Source organism: Carettochelys insculpta, chromosome 5 (genome assembly GCF_033958435.1).
Source record: "Carettochelys insculpta isolate YL-2023 chromosome 5, ASM3395843v1, whole genome shotgun sequence".
Taxonomy (NCBI): Eukaryota; Metazoa; Chordata; order Testudines; family Carettochelyidae; genus Carettochelys; species Carettochelys insculpta.
Genome location: NC_134141.1, coordinates 11187783 through 11203903, shown reverse-complemented (window position 1 = coordinate 11203903; position 16121 = coordinate 11187783). Strand labels below are relative to the sequence as shown.

At 44.5% G+C, this 16121-nt stretch overlaps 1 protein-coding gene across 8 annotated transcripts in view; it reads right to left on the bottom strand.

Annotated features, from left to right (window-relative positions):
- The window catches only part of PALM2AKAP2 (PALM2 and AKAP2 fusion), a 350798-nt gene that overhangs the window by 5875 nt on the left and 328802 nt on the right, over positions 1–16121 (bottom strand). For 6 of the 8 annotated variants that reach the window (XM_074994658.1, XM_074994662.1, XM_074994665.1 and 3 more), the window contains 2 exons: positions 5184–5362; positions 2544–2582 (listed from right to left, as the gene is read on the bottom strand). The exons of 1 other annotated variant lie outside the window; for it this stretch is intronic. In XM_074994658.1, the coding sequence (XP_074850759.1) occupies positions 2544–2582; positions 5184–5362 (218 nt within the window). The remainder of the gene's footprint in view (positions 1–2543; positions 2583–5183; positions 5363–16121) is intronic. One more of the 8 variants, XM_074994660.1, reaches the window with a different exon arrangement.

Below are 16121 nucleotides of genomic sequence, written 5' to 3'. Positions count from 1 at the left end.
TCGGCTACCTCTCTGATACTATTCTGAAATAGCTATTTTGAAACAGGCGCTATTCCTCGTGAACGAGGTTTACCTATTTCAAAATAAGCCATCTGCTATTTTGAATTTCTTTGTAAATAGTGGTTGCATTGTGCAGACGCTAGCATAGTTACTTCAAAATAAGGGCTGTTATTTCGAAATAGCTTTGCTGCATGGACCTTAGCCTGACTCTGACCCACTGCTCCGTGCTCTAAACGTAGGCAAGGGTCATCACATTAGACCACAGAGATTCTCAATTAGCACAACTAGTCAAGGCCTGTAATTTGGAGTGGGCAGTCAGGGGCTGGACGCCCTGTGCTGCATTTATGTGGCTTAGGGTGGCAACCTCGCCATACTGAAGGGTCCAGCAAGGGGACTGAAGCAGCTGGGCTATTCATGGAGCAAGGCACTAATCAGTGCAAGCTAAAGTATACCCTTATGAGTCCTTTGTAGGCAGAGTATTGTATGAGTGTAGCTCACAGCAGAAGTTAGATAACTAACTTTCACCTTTTCTGCCCAAGGCCCCGTCCTTACCCCACCCAGCCCAACCCACTGGAGCCAGGAGTGCTAATTGTCAACCCTGCTGCCAGAAGAGATCTAGCCAAACTGCCCTAGGCCACCACTGCCCTGGCTTGCTGGCCTCTGGCTGGCGCCAAAGCTGAGCTCCCATTCCTGCCAGCTTGGATGCTGACGTGAGGTCCAGGGTGGAATATAGGCAGGGGCACAACTTAGCTTAGGGGAGGCCTATTATATCCACCACCTGTAAGATGCACATGCTGACATGTGACACGCAGAACTGGGAATAGCCATCTCCTTTGCTGTTACTGCTTGCGGGACTTGTCACGTGCCTTGAAAATCAGCACATAGGCTCCACAAAGATTACAATGTGAACTAAGCTAGAAGTGGTTCCCTTGGGCTTCAGCCGAATAATTGACCAGGCTACCTCACAATGGAAAGAGTGCTAATGGAAACAGCCAGGAGCTGTACAAAATAGGATCTGTTTAGAAAACCTAATTGGACCACAAAGTCACATTAAACAGAGATTTCAGAAAGCAGAAATGTTGAAAGTATAAATACACATAAATATTTGGAACCATTCAGAACTGTGAGAATTGCTCTTCGCCTTTTTTATTCCACATGTATCAGGGTTTCAGCTCAGAGTTCTTGTTAAGAGTTATATTATTTTAATGGCCAGGCTATTGGTGAATTATCCCATTTCCCCCCACCCTTCCGAATGGGTGCTCAATATTCCTTGCTCATTGGCACCAGCGGATGAAGGCAGCTCATAGGGAAAGAGTTCATTACTGCTGTACCTCACTCTAGCACCTGTTACTAAATGGAACTGACTAGTATTGTGCAATTCTAGTTAATTTCTCACCCTGGCAGAGACAATACTGAGGAGAAGCTTAGTCTCTCTTTGATGCTGCTAACCTGACCTTGACAGAATTGAAAAAAAAAAAAGAAAAAGAACACAAAAGATTTCACAGAGGGCATGCAAGCAGAGAGACTGAAATCCCAGCTCTCCTGCAGTTAATAGCAGAACTCCCAGAGACTTGCATGGGTACAGGATTTCATACATATTGTCTCAATTGACTTCCAGTTGACTAGGAAGCATAGGGATATTCCAGCCTCCCATATTTGTGCAAGTGAATCCGAGAGCGCTTTTGCAAACAGGAATAATTCCATAAGCATAAGGTATTTGTAAACTACAAACTAAGTTAGATTATATTTCCTTACCATGGTACAGAGGTTTGAACAACGTTGATGTACATTGACAGTGCAGGCCAGCCCTCTGGGTCAGAACCCAGCTTTGCAAGCAACAACTCAAATGCTTTGCCAATACACTTCAACCCGGACTTCAAATACACCTGCTTCTGCAGCCAAGAGTCCCTGGGTTGTCCATAGTGCAAACCCATATGCTGCTAATGGTAATAGTGAGATGTGGAACAAATGACCCAGGAGAGGCACGTGGATGCAGCCACAGATGGAGCCACCAAACTCAGTTGTGACTTGGCACTGGGATTTGAAGCTGTGCTGTCAAAGAGGAAAGTCAGCGTGTTTGTCCTTCCCATGGAAGATACTATTACCAGAAATGCAGAAGAGTCACAATGTTTGGATTTGGGTCCATAACGCCTCAAAGGTTGGGGATATGTTTGGTCCCGAGATTTTAGGCTTCCCCATTGTGGGGGTTTCAGCTGGGTAGGTCAGATCAGAATCTGGATGCTAAGCTGTGTAATGCTCAGCAAAGTTACCATCCCGTGTTTTGATTTGGTGCCTTTCCTCTAATTGCCATTTTTACCCCTCTAAAAATTTTAATTGCAATGCAAGGATGTGGAGGGGGGTGGGAGTCAGCAGCGGAGAGTAAGGGGGAGTGTTGATGACTAAGAGGGAATATTCGCTGTACACATCTTCACCACAACTTGATGTGAAAGAGCGCCAACAAGCAGCATGGAAATGCAACTGCAGCCACATGCATTTAGAACGACCATGCAAGAGCAAAGCAAAGGTGCACAGTTGAAAAGTACCTCGGAAGTAACCTTGTTAGACAGTAATTTACAGGTGTACTGGTGGAAAGGAAAATACCAGCATTAGTACATTGAACAAACACACTGAATTTGGAAAGAAAACCAAACAAACCCCCCGAGAACAGGACTAGATGCTGTTTGGGTCTGTTTAAAAGGTTAGTTTTTTCCATTTTTGCTTAGCAATTGCCACCAAATTTACTCTTATTGTTGAAACTATTTCAGTCTGGCAGCTAATCAGATAGCTTTCCCCCATCATCTCCTGGCCAGAGACGACTTCTTTGGAATGCACAGCCAGAGAAAGCAAATAACATCTTCTCCCCTTTATGAAGTGAAGTCTTTCAAATGGCAAATACACGGGATTTGACCATCATCCAAGCAGATGGCTCTGAGCCAAAAGACAAAAGCTGACAATGCCTACAAGAGCTGCCATGTTGAAGAATCACACACTGAAATTAGAGCAAATCAAAGTGCCTTGCTGTGCCACTTGAGCAAGTGGCACTCAAGGCCCTGATCCTGCAAACATGGACTTAGCTACTGCTTGTACGTGTTGCAAGACTTGTGCATGTGGTTACACCAATAGTTCTATCTCTGTCCATGGGGCTACTCACATACATTAGTGTTTGCAGGACTGGGCCTGGAATCTCTTCAGCTTTGACCCCTTCTCCATTACCCAACAGAAAAGAGCATTTGGCCCAAGAGAACTGATCTTCTGACAATTCAGAAAGTCTTTCGATTCCCTCACATTCAAATGGTGAGCTGAGCTAGAGACCTGATCTTCACAATTAGATTTTCAAAAGGCCAGCTTCCTGTGTGCCTTCAGTATACTTTTTTCAGGATATTGTAGACACTTGAAAACAGTTCAGTGATTTGCTCTCATATGTAATTAGATCCTGAGGTTGCTCTTTTGCCTGAAACTGGATTTTAAAGGCCTCTGCTGACAAATCAGCACTAGTGGTTGTTTAAATAATTATTACTTAGCGTGGCACATAAAGTATGGGCTCTAACTAAGGAAGAAGCCAGCTGAGAATGGCAGAGCTAATCTTTATCTTGCAATTTCATATCTCACACCTCCTTCTCTCCTTCAGGAGTACTTAACTTAGGGGCAAGGACTAAATAGAGAGGAGGAAAAACAAAGTTCCAGCTGTTTTGGGGAGGCTCACCTTGGGCTTACAAGGCTGCTCTGGGATAGGATTTCAGACAAGCAGACAGGGGAACAAACACTTTTTTAAAAAGCTGGGCTCTAGATGAGTTTCCAGAACAGAAGGATGAAAATAAAACTGGGTCAAGCCTTCAGTTTGCGGGGGGTGGGAAAGGGGGTCAATCAGGGCAGCACCTTTCACGTCAATGGAGCTATGCCAATTTATCTGAGTTGAGGATCTGGTGCAAAACTGATTTGATTGGTTCTAATTGTCTGGCATTAAAAATCTAATTAACAAAGGCTCCTAATAGCATCATCAACATAGAGCTGCAGGGATACCAAGAACTCTTGAGTCAGATGAAGCTTCGTACATGGAAGCAGGGAGTCTGCTTAAGGGCTTGATCCTGCTTCACTGAAATCAATGGCAATTTTGTCATTGTTTTCAGCGGGAAGGGCTCGGACCCTAACCAACAATGGATCTGACTGCACTTCAGACCCACCCTTTCTTCTTTTCATTAACAAATTGGACCAGGACCCTTCTACATTTCACTGTTTCTACTCTGGCAGCTCATACTCTGTTGATAGAATGTTAAATACCAACGATTAAAACCCAGCATACACCATGGGTTACTGCTGTCTCAACAGGGTTGTACTTGTAGTGGAAGTGCTTAGAAAGTGGCATCTGTAGAATAGATTCTGAGCTACTTGCACTGGATGGTCTTTTCTAAGTGTTTGGAAAAGCCTGGCACATTGTGACTGCAAGAACAAACAGAAATCAGCAACAGCCAATAGCAGCTACTAACAACAATCATGTCTGGGTAACGGTTTATACTACACACTTATGCTATGCACACAGCATTCCCATTCCCATCAGTAATGAACCGTATCTCTGCAAAGTCCTAGTGCAACGAGGGGCTTAGTGTATGCACCTAAGTCTGACTGGCAATAGACAGGAAATTCATACCCATTCCCTTTCTTCAGGGAACATCTGAACGGCAATGCTAGTATAGTCCAAAAATTGCCAATTTCCCCTTTCTGCTTTTAGGAATGACCAAAAGAGACTCAATGGGAAACTGCATTTCTATCCAGTGTCCAACATTCCCTTCCACAAATTCCTATCCAAATCCTGGTCTTACAGTAAAGTCACAGCATATGGGGATAGGCCTTTGTGAGACATGCTGGGTGAATACTTGTAATGCACAGACATGAGCTCGTACTGGAGTTATGTCATTCATTGCCAGGTTTCAGTGAGCAGTTCATTCATGTGAGGTCCCCTGATTACAGAGGGCCACTAGGTATAGCTGATTATTATACGATTGCTGTTCTAATGGACTGATTGTCCCCTCCGACACTGCGGTGTTTTGTTTTTTAACTCTTTAAATAACTTGAAGGCACTCAGCGAGTCATTGCAAACAGAACACAATCTTTAAGAGGCCAAATTTTCTTCTATCAACTGCAGCAATCTGCACACACACAACAGGGGAAGGGAAGAGCGTACTTACACTGCTGTCATCCATCCTCTCACGCCTCTTAGTTTTGTGTGTTTCATAATCTTCCATGAGAGTCTGCATCAAATTCTTGGGCCTCTGGGATCCTGCAGCCTCATCAGACAGTAGGTCTGACTGAGAGAGGGGACCTTCTGTTGTCGGGGAAGGAGGTGGCCTGATCTTCTCTATCTTCCCTGAAACGACATGAAGGGACCCCTTTCTAAATGGACAGATTCCCAAATAGTTTCCAGCTGCAGATGCAGCTTGCAAAAGGAATGAGTTGGCATAGTGTTTCCAATGTTGACTGAACAGAGAAATTCTGAAACGGAGTTTGCAAAATAATGCACCACAACAAACAGAGTGAGGTTAAAGTCACGGCCCCCCCGGCCCTATTTCCTCCTCCTGAATCAGATTTACTCAATCAGTTAAGATATCTTATTTCATAAAACCTAGCAAAGGTGTCAGGTGACAGATATTTGTATCTGTCCCCTTCCACTGTTCATTACTAGAGATCTGGCACTTCCACCCCAAATGTTTCATTTCTGTGATCAGGAAGTGCATGTAAGTTGAAGGAAACAGCTGGACTTATTTTTATTGAATCAGACATTCAAAATATTTCACAGTGTAGTGCAGAGGGCCCCAAACTGTGGTCCTGGAGCATTTGTGGTTCTCAAAGGTCTGTCCAGTTACATAGTTCTGGCTCCATCTCTTAGTTTCCAGCAGCTAAATTGCATGAAAAGAGCTAAAAATACCTTGGATACTTTCCCTAGTATTTCTTTTCCATGCAACTAGCTGCTGGTCCACGTGCTGGCCAGTGGAAAAGGAGGATGATCTGTGATACACACATTCTCTTAAGATGTAGTCTAGGTTACGTTAGAGTCTGGGAACCCCATGTCTACTGGTTAGATGAACAGGTTGGGAGCCAGAATGAATTCAGGTTGCAGCTCTGACCAGTCCCCTTGCTTACTAAGCAACAGGATCTTGACTTAGCTACCCTCTCAGGCAGGGTGGGGACAAATGATTACACAGGATGTTATTGCTGCTGCTCTATATGCTGTGTGACCACCCCAGCCTCCCTGGGTCCAGCTGCCGACAGGAAGCTTTCATGCTGCAGGGTGGCAGATCTCTGTAAAGGAGCCACCATGACCTGGCTCCTCTGGCTGACTGAAGGGCAATGTCTATGGAGTTAGAGGAAGGACTATCTATAGCTTCATCATCTGGAAGTATGACTAGCATGCCGGCAAACCTCAGGCAAGGAAACTGAAGAGATTGAATATATGGTTTTCAGGGAAGGAAGATGAGGGACGTGTCCTTTACAGGAAGCAAAACAAATAAGGGAGAATTCTTTTGCATAAACCTAACTATAACCCACTACAGTTGGAAAAGGAAACATAGAAACGCAGTCACACTAAAGTTCCCCCAGTTGTGGAGGCTCTTGAAGACAAAACCACATGCACAAACAAATGGGCTTCATAGGGAGGACTCAGGATGGATTTTCAATTGTTTCTTTGCAGAGACAAACCAAAAAGCCAGTAACTCTCAGAACAAGTCATGAAAGCTGTGGCCGCTAGAGGTCACACATAGCAAATCATGGTCTGCTCTGTTTAGACTTGACAGGGGTTCTCTTCTTAAAAACAGGAAGACATGAAATCTGAGTGAAGCCAAGAGAGACCATCAGGAAGAAATCCCCTTGCTGGGCCTGTTTAGTTTCTGCCCAATATGGAAAAACCCAGCAACACTAATAGCTACAGTGCTACAAGCCTGACTTAAATTGACAAATATAGAGAATCAGCTGGAAACTCCATCCCCAAGACCTGCTGGGATTTCCCTAGAAATTGCAAAGGGCCTCTGATGGTTGAGAGATTTTCTGTGCCATGGGAACAGTCTCACCTTGGTTATCCCAGAGTTAACTTCACACGCATCACGAATGCCTGCAATGAAACCGCTCAGGATGCGCTTGTCTGGGTGCTACCCTTCCCAGTACAGCAGAGAGTGTAAACTAGGGTGTGGGGTGTTCAAAAGAGAATAAAACAATGTCCAACCACTGAGGAAATTAATGGAAAATTGTGTCTGTGTTAAAATCAAAGGTTTAGGGCTTAATTCCACACTGTGTTACTGCTTTCGTGTTGGAGGCAACTGGTGCCCCACCCCTTCCTCACCCATACTTCAACCCCTCCCTCACCCACCCCCTCCTGTCCATGCCCATCCCCCTACAGCCCTTCCTGCAGGAGTGCCACATAATTTCTGGGGAGTGCAGGGCAGCCTATCCCCGCTTCTCTGTAGCAGCATGGCCGGAGCTTCACGCCACACCCCTCATTCACGTGGAGCTCCCCACAAACACCCACAAAGCCACATAACTTTTCTCCTTCAAATCCCTCCTTAAAATGCTTCTTTGCAGCAATGCCTACAGGAATCTTGACAATGGCTTGACTTCGGGTCCGCTGTGTCCGTTGCCTACCATACTGACCAAGGTAGTCTCAGGGTTTTCTTGCAGAATGTCGCCTGCATTCATCTGTTGTCTCTTGTTTTATTCTTACATTGCACGCTCTTTGGGGCAGAGAAGTCTGTTTGATCTCTGTTTATACAGCACCTAGTACAATTAGGATCCCGATTCATTACCAGGACTCCAAGGTTCTATGATACGAATTCCTATATGGCCACTAGGAGTCACTCTAGGAAAACACAGTTACAGCTACATTTAATTGAAGCATTATTCCCATTTTGTAGATGGAAACACTGAGGCAAAGAGGTGCAGAGCCTTGTCCAAAGTCATACAGTGGCTTTTTCAGTCCTTTTAAAGAGCACCCACAGAAATCCAGGAAGCGTGCCCTGCTTATGACCCAACAACAACAAACCAGAACAAAGGCATTTGCTGCCACATCCTGGATTGCCAGCTAGCAGCTCATGTAACTTGGCTCAGCTTCTTGCGGCTATGTTCAGTTCTTATGTAATGGCTGCAAAATAAGATCAACAGGAATCTTGCTCCCAAAGGAGAAACATGGGTGAGCCAATATGGAGACAGGGAATTAAAAGTTAGGAGAAAACTCCTGTTCTCAAGCCAGAACTTGCACAAGACTACAAGGAGAATGGGATTAATCAGTCAGAGCACATGTAAAACCTGCTTTCTCAGTCACAGAATGTTGGTCACATTTTTGGACTTACAGCCTTGACAGGTCTCCCTTTGAATACGTATTGTGCTCCCCAAACCCCATCATGCCTCTTTCAGAAGCGTTACAGGCCATCACTGAAGGGCAAAGAGCAAACATCATAACCCTCTCTTCAGAGTTATGTTTCCTGGTCTTTCAAATGGACTCTGTGCATGGGAAAAGCAATCATATGGTGCAGTTCAGCTACTGCTGTGATGAGGGCTGAACTACAGGTTGCTGGAACTGGGAGAAGTTACTCTGAAAAGTTACTCTTTCGTTTTCTGTGCAGCTGTACTTTTTGCACTTTTTGGAGGGCATGGGTTGCTCTTCGGTAAACTCTTCCAGGCCTGTAGGAGGGTGCTCAGCCATCACTGCTGCTCCTTCCAGAAGTGGAGCCAGAAGGATGCCCACTGGGATACCTGTGCCTTCACTCTCCAAATTTCGGCATAGGTCTGGGGAGAACCGTGAGGCTGGGAGATGGAGCCCTCTTCCCTCCCTGGTTCTCCACAGGGTACAAGAGAGGTCTATGGAGAGAGACCCTCACCAACCCTCTACACAGAATGGACTGCCCCATACTCCCTTACAGGTGTAGAAAGCCCAGAGGATAAAAGCGCACATGCTTCGGTTCTTCACTCCCTGGGACTCCTCTGCAGGTCACCAGTAGTGACTGGAAGCCAGGATGCCTCTCAAGTGCTGCTGACAGCAGGCATGCACAGAAGAGTGGGAGAATGGAGCACCAAGGTGGGCCCCAGCAAGTTATGCTCTGTTGCTTTCAGACCCTATCCTCCCTCCATTGCTGAGGAGACCTTTACAAACAAGGGAGCAAAATATGCTGTGCAATAAACTATGCAAAGTGTATCTGTGATCAAAGGGACTGTGTCAAGTTAAAAATAAAGTTCAAATTGATATTGTCTCATAAATAAGCAACCTTACCCCAATATCAGATCTCTGGTGTAATATCTTTTAGATCAAGAACATTTCTTTTGGAAGGGACATATATTCTGGCTTCTGATCATCCCTCCCCCATGCATGCACAAAATAGTAAAAGGATTCATCCGATTTTGTTGATATTTTCCCCTGTGCTACCTCCAAATTTATCTTTGGAATGAGACTTGAAACTGAGAAATTTAAGCTGGATTGTAATTTATCCGAGGAGTAAAGTGGGGAGAAAAAGAGGCTTTAAACTAAAGTGGTTTGTCTATGTAGGCTTATGGTAGCTGTCATGGCTGTTACACTGGCAAAAAAACAGGTAAGATTGAAAGCTAACATTTTTCAGCACTTTAGGGAAGTAATTACCTTAAATTTAGTTAAAGTACTATCCTCATTTGCATTTAAAAACAGCTACCATGGATGTGGGTTTTTTATTTTCTACTGAAATCTTGCAAACAAGTTGAAAATAGTTTTTGCAGTTTGTTGGGAAGGAGGATTAATTAGCAAGGGAATTCACAAAGAAAGGTATATATACATCCAAGGTAGTGGAGTTTTTGCAGGCAAGTGAGAAAGATACATCTTATTTTCTGCTCATGAACATGAACAAGGAGCAGACATGGCAGTTTTGATGAGCATGAGGCATCAGTCACATCCTGTTAGGGATTTCCCATGTTCGCTGATGAGAAATCTGGTACACAAAGACAGTTTTGCTCTAACAAGCTTTCTCACTAAAAGCTGAGCAAAAGCCCTAAGAGAATAAAACCTCGTGAGTCACAATTCCTTGACAGCTCAAATACCCACATCCTTCTATGGACAGCACCGTCAAGGTCAAAGAAAGGAATGTACATTCACGTGGATGCTAGCAAGAAAGATGGGAAAAGCAATTACCTTGTAGCAAAGCAAGCCAGATTTTCAAAGCTCAGCACCCACTCCACAGCACAGCTGGAGCATGGCCTGCATTTCTGGGGCACGGACTATAATATGTAATATGATTTGCTAGTGCTCTTTTCAGGAGCTACTCTGGCACGGCTGCTGCCCTTCAAAAAGGAAGGGCCATACACTTTGGAGTGGAGGTAGGGTAAAGCAAAGAGTGACTTATTTTATTTACAGAAACACCTTCAACCCAAGGGTGTCCATAAGGCTTCATAAGCTGCCTGCATCCAGTACCAGTGAAATGCAGCCACCCCTGGGGGTGCAGAAGGGGAGACAGTGGGAGGGACTGTTAGGGTGAAGAACACCAGTCCCCTTATTGTACAAAGGGGCCCCTGTAGTGGAAGCAGGACCTGCCCTCAGTTATCTGCATGCAGTTTCATCTCTCATTCCTGGAAGCAGTAAGGCCAATTTCAAGCACTGAAAAATGGTCAGTCCAGCTCCCAAGTATCACACGATGGCTTGATCATCAAGAGCTTTTCTTAAAAAAAGTCAAGGTTCCTTTCATTTTCCTTCTAGCTCTCGATCCTTCGAGGTACCAAACTGCAAACTTTCCCAAACAAGCTGATTCTGTCTAATCAGATGAGTCCAGGGCTGTGGCCACACTTGGCCAAAACTTTGAAAGGGCCATACAAATGGCCATTTTGAACATTATTAATGAGGCGCTGAATTGAATATTCAGCGCCTCATTAGCACTAGGACGCTTCCGGCCGCGGAGCTTCGAAAGTGCTGCTTTTGACTGCATGCGGCTCGGCACGGCTACACGGGGGTCCTTCTTGAAAGGACCCCACGCCTTTTGAAATCCTCTTATTCCCCTCACCGGAATCACAGGAAAGAATCACAGAGGCTGGTCTTCACCTGAAGATCTGCTACCAAGGGTAAAATCCTTACTCCACCCAAGCCACTGGCAAAACTGCCCTCTACTTCAGTGAGGCCAGGATTTGAGAGAACTGACAGCCATTTGTAGAAGGACGAAGTTCTGAGCTCACCTCACTTGGGTTACATACTAAGGCCCATATACATCATTCTGACTGTGTTAAGTTACAGGTGCTTCCACTTTCAGGGCACTTTACGCTGTTAAAGCAGTGTAAGGTGGTCTAAGTATAAATGACTTAGGTATCTACAATCGAGGATGTCAAGCACCCATCTTCTCATCACTCCTATTATAATACTCAGCATACATGAGCAAGAGGCAAGGCTGTTTTTTTCAGCAAGCATGCGTCAATCAAGGTGATTGTTCCTTAAGATTTAAACGTATCTCAGGTTGCATAAAGACCCTACAAAGAATTTGCCACCCAGGGAGGACAATTTCCATTGAAAAAGAACGTGGAAGGCAGTCATGCTCTCTTTCACAAATGACTGACTGTCACTCCAGATAGGTTAAGTTTCCAGCCCGCTAAAATACTGTGAGTTTGTGGCTTGGGAGAACAACATGGAATGCCAATGTGTTTCCCATTTCCTCTGCCCGATACTGCACGAAATAAAATGCAACCCCTTCTCCTGTGTACTGGCTGTGCAACAGAGAGACTATGGGAAACACACTGTCCATATATGATCCCTCTCTCCTACCCCCGGCACAGCACGCTACACGTACAAACCAGGAAACTTACCCCATCAGACCTGGCGGAAGGATACATATTACATTATTATTCCAGGTACCTATTGGATTTCCATGCAATTTTTATTAAGTAGTCCAGCATTGTAAGTACTGCAGAAAAAACACTCTTACGTTTATAGTTTTCAGATTTAGACACGACCCCACTGGATGGACACCATTGTGTAGCTGTAGCTGTTAGTAAAAGGAGCTTGTGTACCCCAGTATTACCTGCCTTTCATAAAGACCACCTTAGTCACCTTCTGTTGGGCCTAAGCCCAAGCCAAGAGTTTCTTCAGATTTCAGCAGACTGCATATGGCAAAATATGGACCAATCGAAGAAGACAAAACTATTTTAGGTTTTTCGCCTTTTTCGGAGAGAGGGGCAGTTGCCTTTCACAGTGGTCACACGCATCGTGCTAGCTTTGCTTCCGATAAATAGACCTGGTTACCTCAGTACTTGAATTATTCCCACTGCTTTCCAACACACTGTAGAAAACATCTAAAATTCACTGAATACTGAGGTGAATATTATTGTATTAATATTATTCAGAAGAGTGGCTCTCAACCTTTACAGATTACGGTAGTCCTTTGAAGAAACTGAGTTATCTTGTGTATGCCTAAGCTTCACTACACTTAAAATCTTACAAAACCAGACATAAAAATACAAAAAAGTGGCATGGCACACTATTACTAAAAGAGCATTTAAATAAATCAACTGGAACATAAATATTGTACTTCCATTTCAGCATACAGTATACCAAGCAGTATAAGCCAATCGCTGTCTATGAAATTTTAGCGTGTACTAACTCTGGTAGTGCTTTTTATGTAGCATGTTGCAAAATGAGGCAAATCTCTAGGTGAGTTGATTCACCCTGCGGTAGACTTCTCGGTACACACATGGGCATACCGATGCCTTCTTGAGAACCACTGATTTAGAATCATGCTTGCTCCTACTGTGTAGTAGTGATTTCAAAGGGGACTACTCACTGGCTACGTCTACACGTGCACCCAACTTCGAAATAGCTTATTTCGATGTTGCGACATCGAAATAGGCTATTTCGATAAATAACGTCTACACGTCCTCCAGGGCTGGCAACGTCGATGTTCAACTTCGACGTTGCTCAGCCCAACATCGAAATAGGCACAGCGAGGGAACGTCTACACGCCAAAGTAGCACACATCGAAATAAGGGAGCCAGGCACAGCTGCAGACAGGGTCACGGGGCGGACTCAACAGCAAGTCGCTCCCTTAAAGGGCCCCTCCCAGGCACACTTTCATTAAACAGTGCAAGATACACAGAGCCAACAACTAGTTGCAGACCCTGTATATGCAGCACGGACCCCCAGCTGCAGCAGCAGCAGCCAGAAGCCCTGGGCTAAGGGCTGCTGCCCACGGTGACCACAGAGCCCCGCAAGGGCTGGAGAGAGAGTATCTCTCAACCCCCCAGCTGATGGCCGCCATGGAGGACCCCGCTATTTCGATGTTGCGGGACGCGGATCGTCTACACGTCCCTACTTCGATGTTGAACGTCGAAGTAGGGCGCTATTCCCATCCCCTCATGGGGTTAGCGACTTCGACGTCTCGCCGCCTAACGTCGATTTCAACTTCGAAATAGCGCCCAACACGTGTAGACGTGACGGGCGCTATTTCGAAGTTACTGCCGCTACTTCGAAGTAGCGTGCACGTGTAGACGCAGCTCCTGAGTAAGGCCCCATGTGTCAGGGTAGCAGAATCAGGCCCTTTGTTATCTAAGGTAATTGGCAGTTTTTGAAATGTCAGTGGCTTCACAATCTGCTCACAAGTTGTGTTTTTCTCCTACATAATGTCAGCATACAAATTCCATTCCCTAAAAAGTAACATGTGCCTCTTTATAATCCATGAAACACTAAGCTCAGAGGAATAAACAAAAAAGGACTACGCTGAGATAAAACATCAGAGGACCAACACAAGTCTCAAGCAAAACTGTGGCATCTATCACACTGCAGAGCAGAACTACAGAGACATCTCTAAGTACCAGTAGGTTGACACCAGTGAAGTCAATAAAAAGGTTTTGATGGGTAACAGAGTGAAATTCTATGACCTGTGCTATGCAGGATATGAGATTAGGATCTAATAAAGGACCGTATCCAGAGGGGGTATGCAGGGTGTGAATGCAACCCCCTCCCCCACATGTCCAGTTTCTCTCCTCCTCCCTGCTGCACTGCTCAGGGAAAGTCTGAAGGGCATGGTGGAGGAACCCCAAGGCACCAAGGGAGCTGTAATTCCTTGGCCAGCTTTCCGCCTAAAGAGCTAGCTGGCCCTTGAGGACGGAAAGGACTACATTTCCCACCATAACCTTGGTCACTAGGAACAGGAAAGGGAGTGGAGGGGGAGGGAGTATTGTTTTTCACTTATGATATTACAGCAAAATCCCAGAAGGTAATTTCTATAAACCCTTTATTACTGGATAATTTTTTAGTACATTATAACAAAATCAATTTACCAATCATTTTGCCAAGTTTTCATTTACCTCTCTTGTGCACACTCACTGCACAATTATTTTGAATTCATATATATTCCAAAAAAATTGCAGCTCTCATTCACAAAAAAAAGCACCTCACCCACTGAAATTCCTGTTGAGTCTTTAAAATTCCTGGGTCAGATCCTCTGCTGTGTGAATTGTCACAGCTCCTTCGGAGCAAACTGAACTTTGACAGTTTACACCAGTGGAGGATTTGGTCCCATATTTTAGCACCTGAGATGATAAACCCTGGAGTGTCAGAGGGCAAAAAACTCTATTTGGTTCCATTTAGAGATCTTCCTCTCCATACTGAATTTGTGGATAATAATAGCACTTCAAAGAAGTTCCCCACATCTGGTACACTTTTCCTGCAAGAAGCACAGACCAAAACCATGCTTTTACATAAAGGAAACAAAAATAAATGTTAACTAATTATGTTATGGGTCTTGCTCACATCTGGATTCACTACAACAGTGCAATCTAACCCCACCTCCTGCTGAAGTACCTCATTGACTTCCATGGGAACAGGGACTTAGTAACATGCTTCTCAAATGAGATCCCCCTTCACCTCATCCCTGGGAATTGACTCGCCAAACTCTCTTCAAGTTTCTTGCTCCTGAGGCCATCAGTGGAAAGTAGGACAGAATTTGGATCAACGTTTACATGTTACCATAACTTTAATAAAATATTTATCCCCTAGGATCTCTGTAAATGAGACATGTAGAGTACTGTTGGACCTTTTTCTTTTTCTTTTTTTTTTTTTTTTAAAGAAAAGTGGGGGCAGGGAGGGAGATTTTCTGTTGCTTTTGATCAGTAATATCAGCAACACTAGTGCGATTATCCAAAAAAGAGAGCGAAAGATAAGCTAGTGAGACTGGAAGGTATTTTAGTTAGTCTGGTACAGGTTGAACTTCTCTAATCCAGAATTCCCTCATCCAGAAAACTCCATAATCCAGCATGAATTTTGTTAGCCAGACAACTACATATCATGGGTATGGCCAAGTTTCCTGTGGTCCCATAAAGTTTGTTTACAGCTGCCAGTCCTGGTTCTCAGTGTTCTGTGATTTTTATTTAGCTGTAATTTGCTTGTAAATGTCTTTCAAGGGCCCAGTAAGCAGTGGAAGTGTTGGTAATGTGCTAGAAAATACTGACCTCCCATCGTCTGGCAAATTCTCTTGCCTGGCACCGGTCAGGTCCCGAGGGTGCCGGATGAGAGAGGTTCAACTTGTAATGACTTTGCTATTTAATTCCAAAAGTCCAATACCCAACGAATACCCTGTCAGTGCAGGTACCGGAGCTCCTAATATGCATCTCTGGAGACCCCTCGTCCTTGTGAAGCTCTCCAACAAAACCAGTAAAATGTGTGCAGGAAAAAAAATGGTGGTTAGGTGGCAGGAGGAAGACTCGACAAAACTTTCAGGTCCTTAAACATTATAAAAAACAAAACCAGGCACAAGTAGAGCTAAACAAAGCCTTTGTAGGAGGCATACGGTTGCAAAAAGCACTATTATTTTCTTATGCATTTGATTACAGAGCAAGATTCCAGCTGCAGGACCACAAATGCTATACTAGGAAGTGGAAGAGAATTAATCTACCCTCTGGTTCACTCTGGTAGTATGCAAGCCGCCACTGCTATGCTTGGAGAAAAAGAGTATCTATTTCTTTGCTGCATGCAAACCCATCTCCCATTAAGTGTAATGGGACAATGTGCGTGCCCTGGATGAATATACATCCTGCTGTCTTTGGATACTGCAGTTGCCATTCATGTAAAAGAATGCAATAAACTCGAAACAGCTCTGAAGATGGCAGCCATAAGAAGAAATAAAAACTAACCTAACCCTAAACCACAT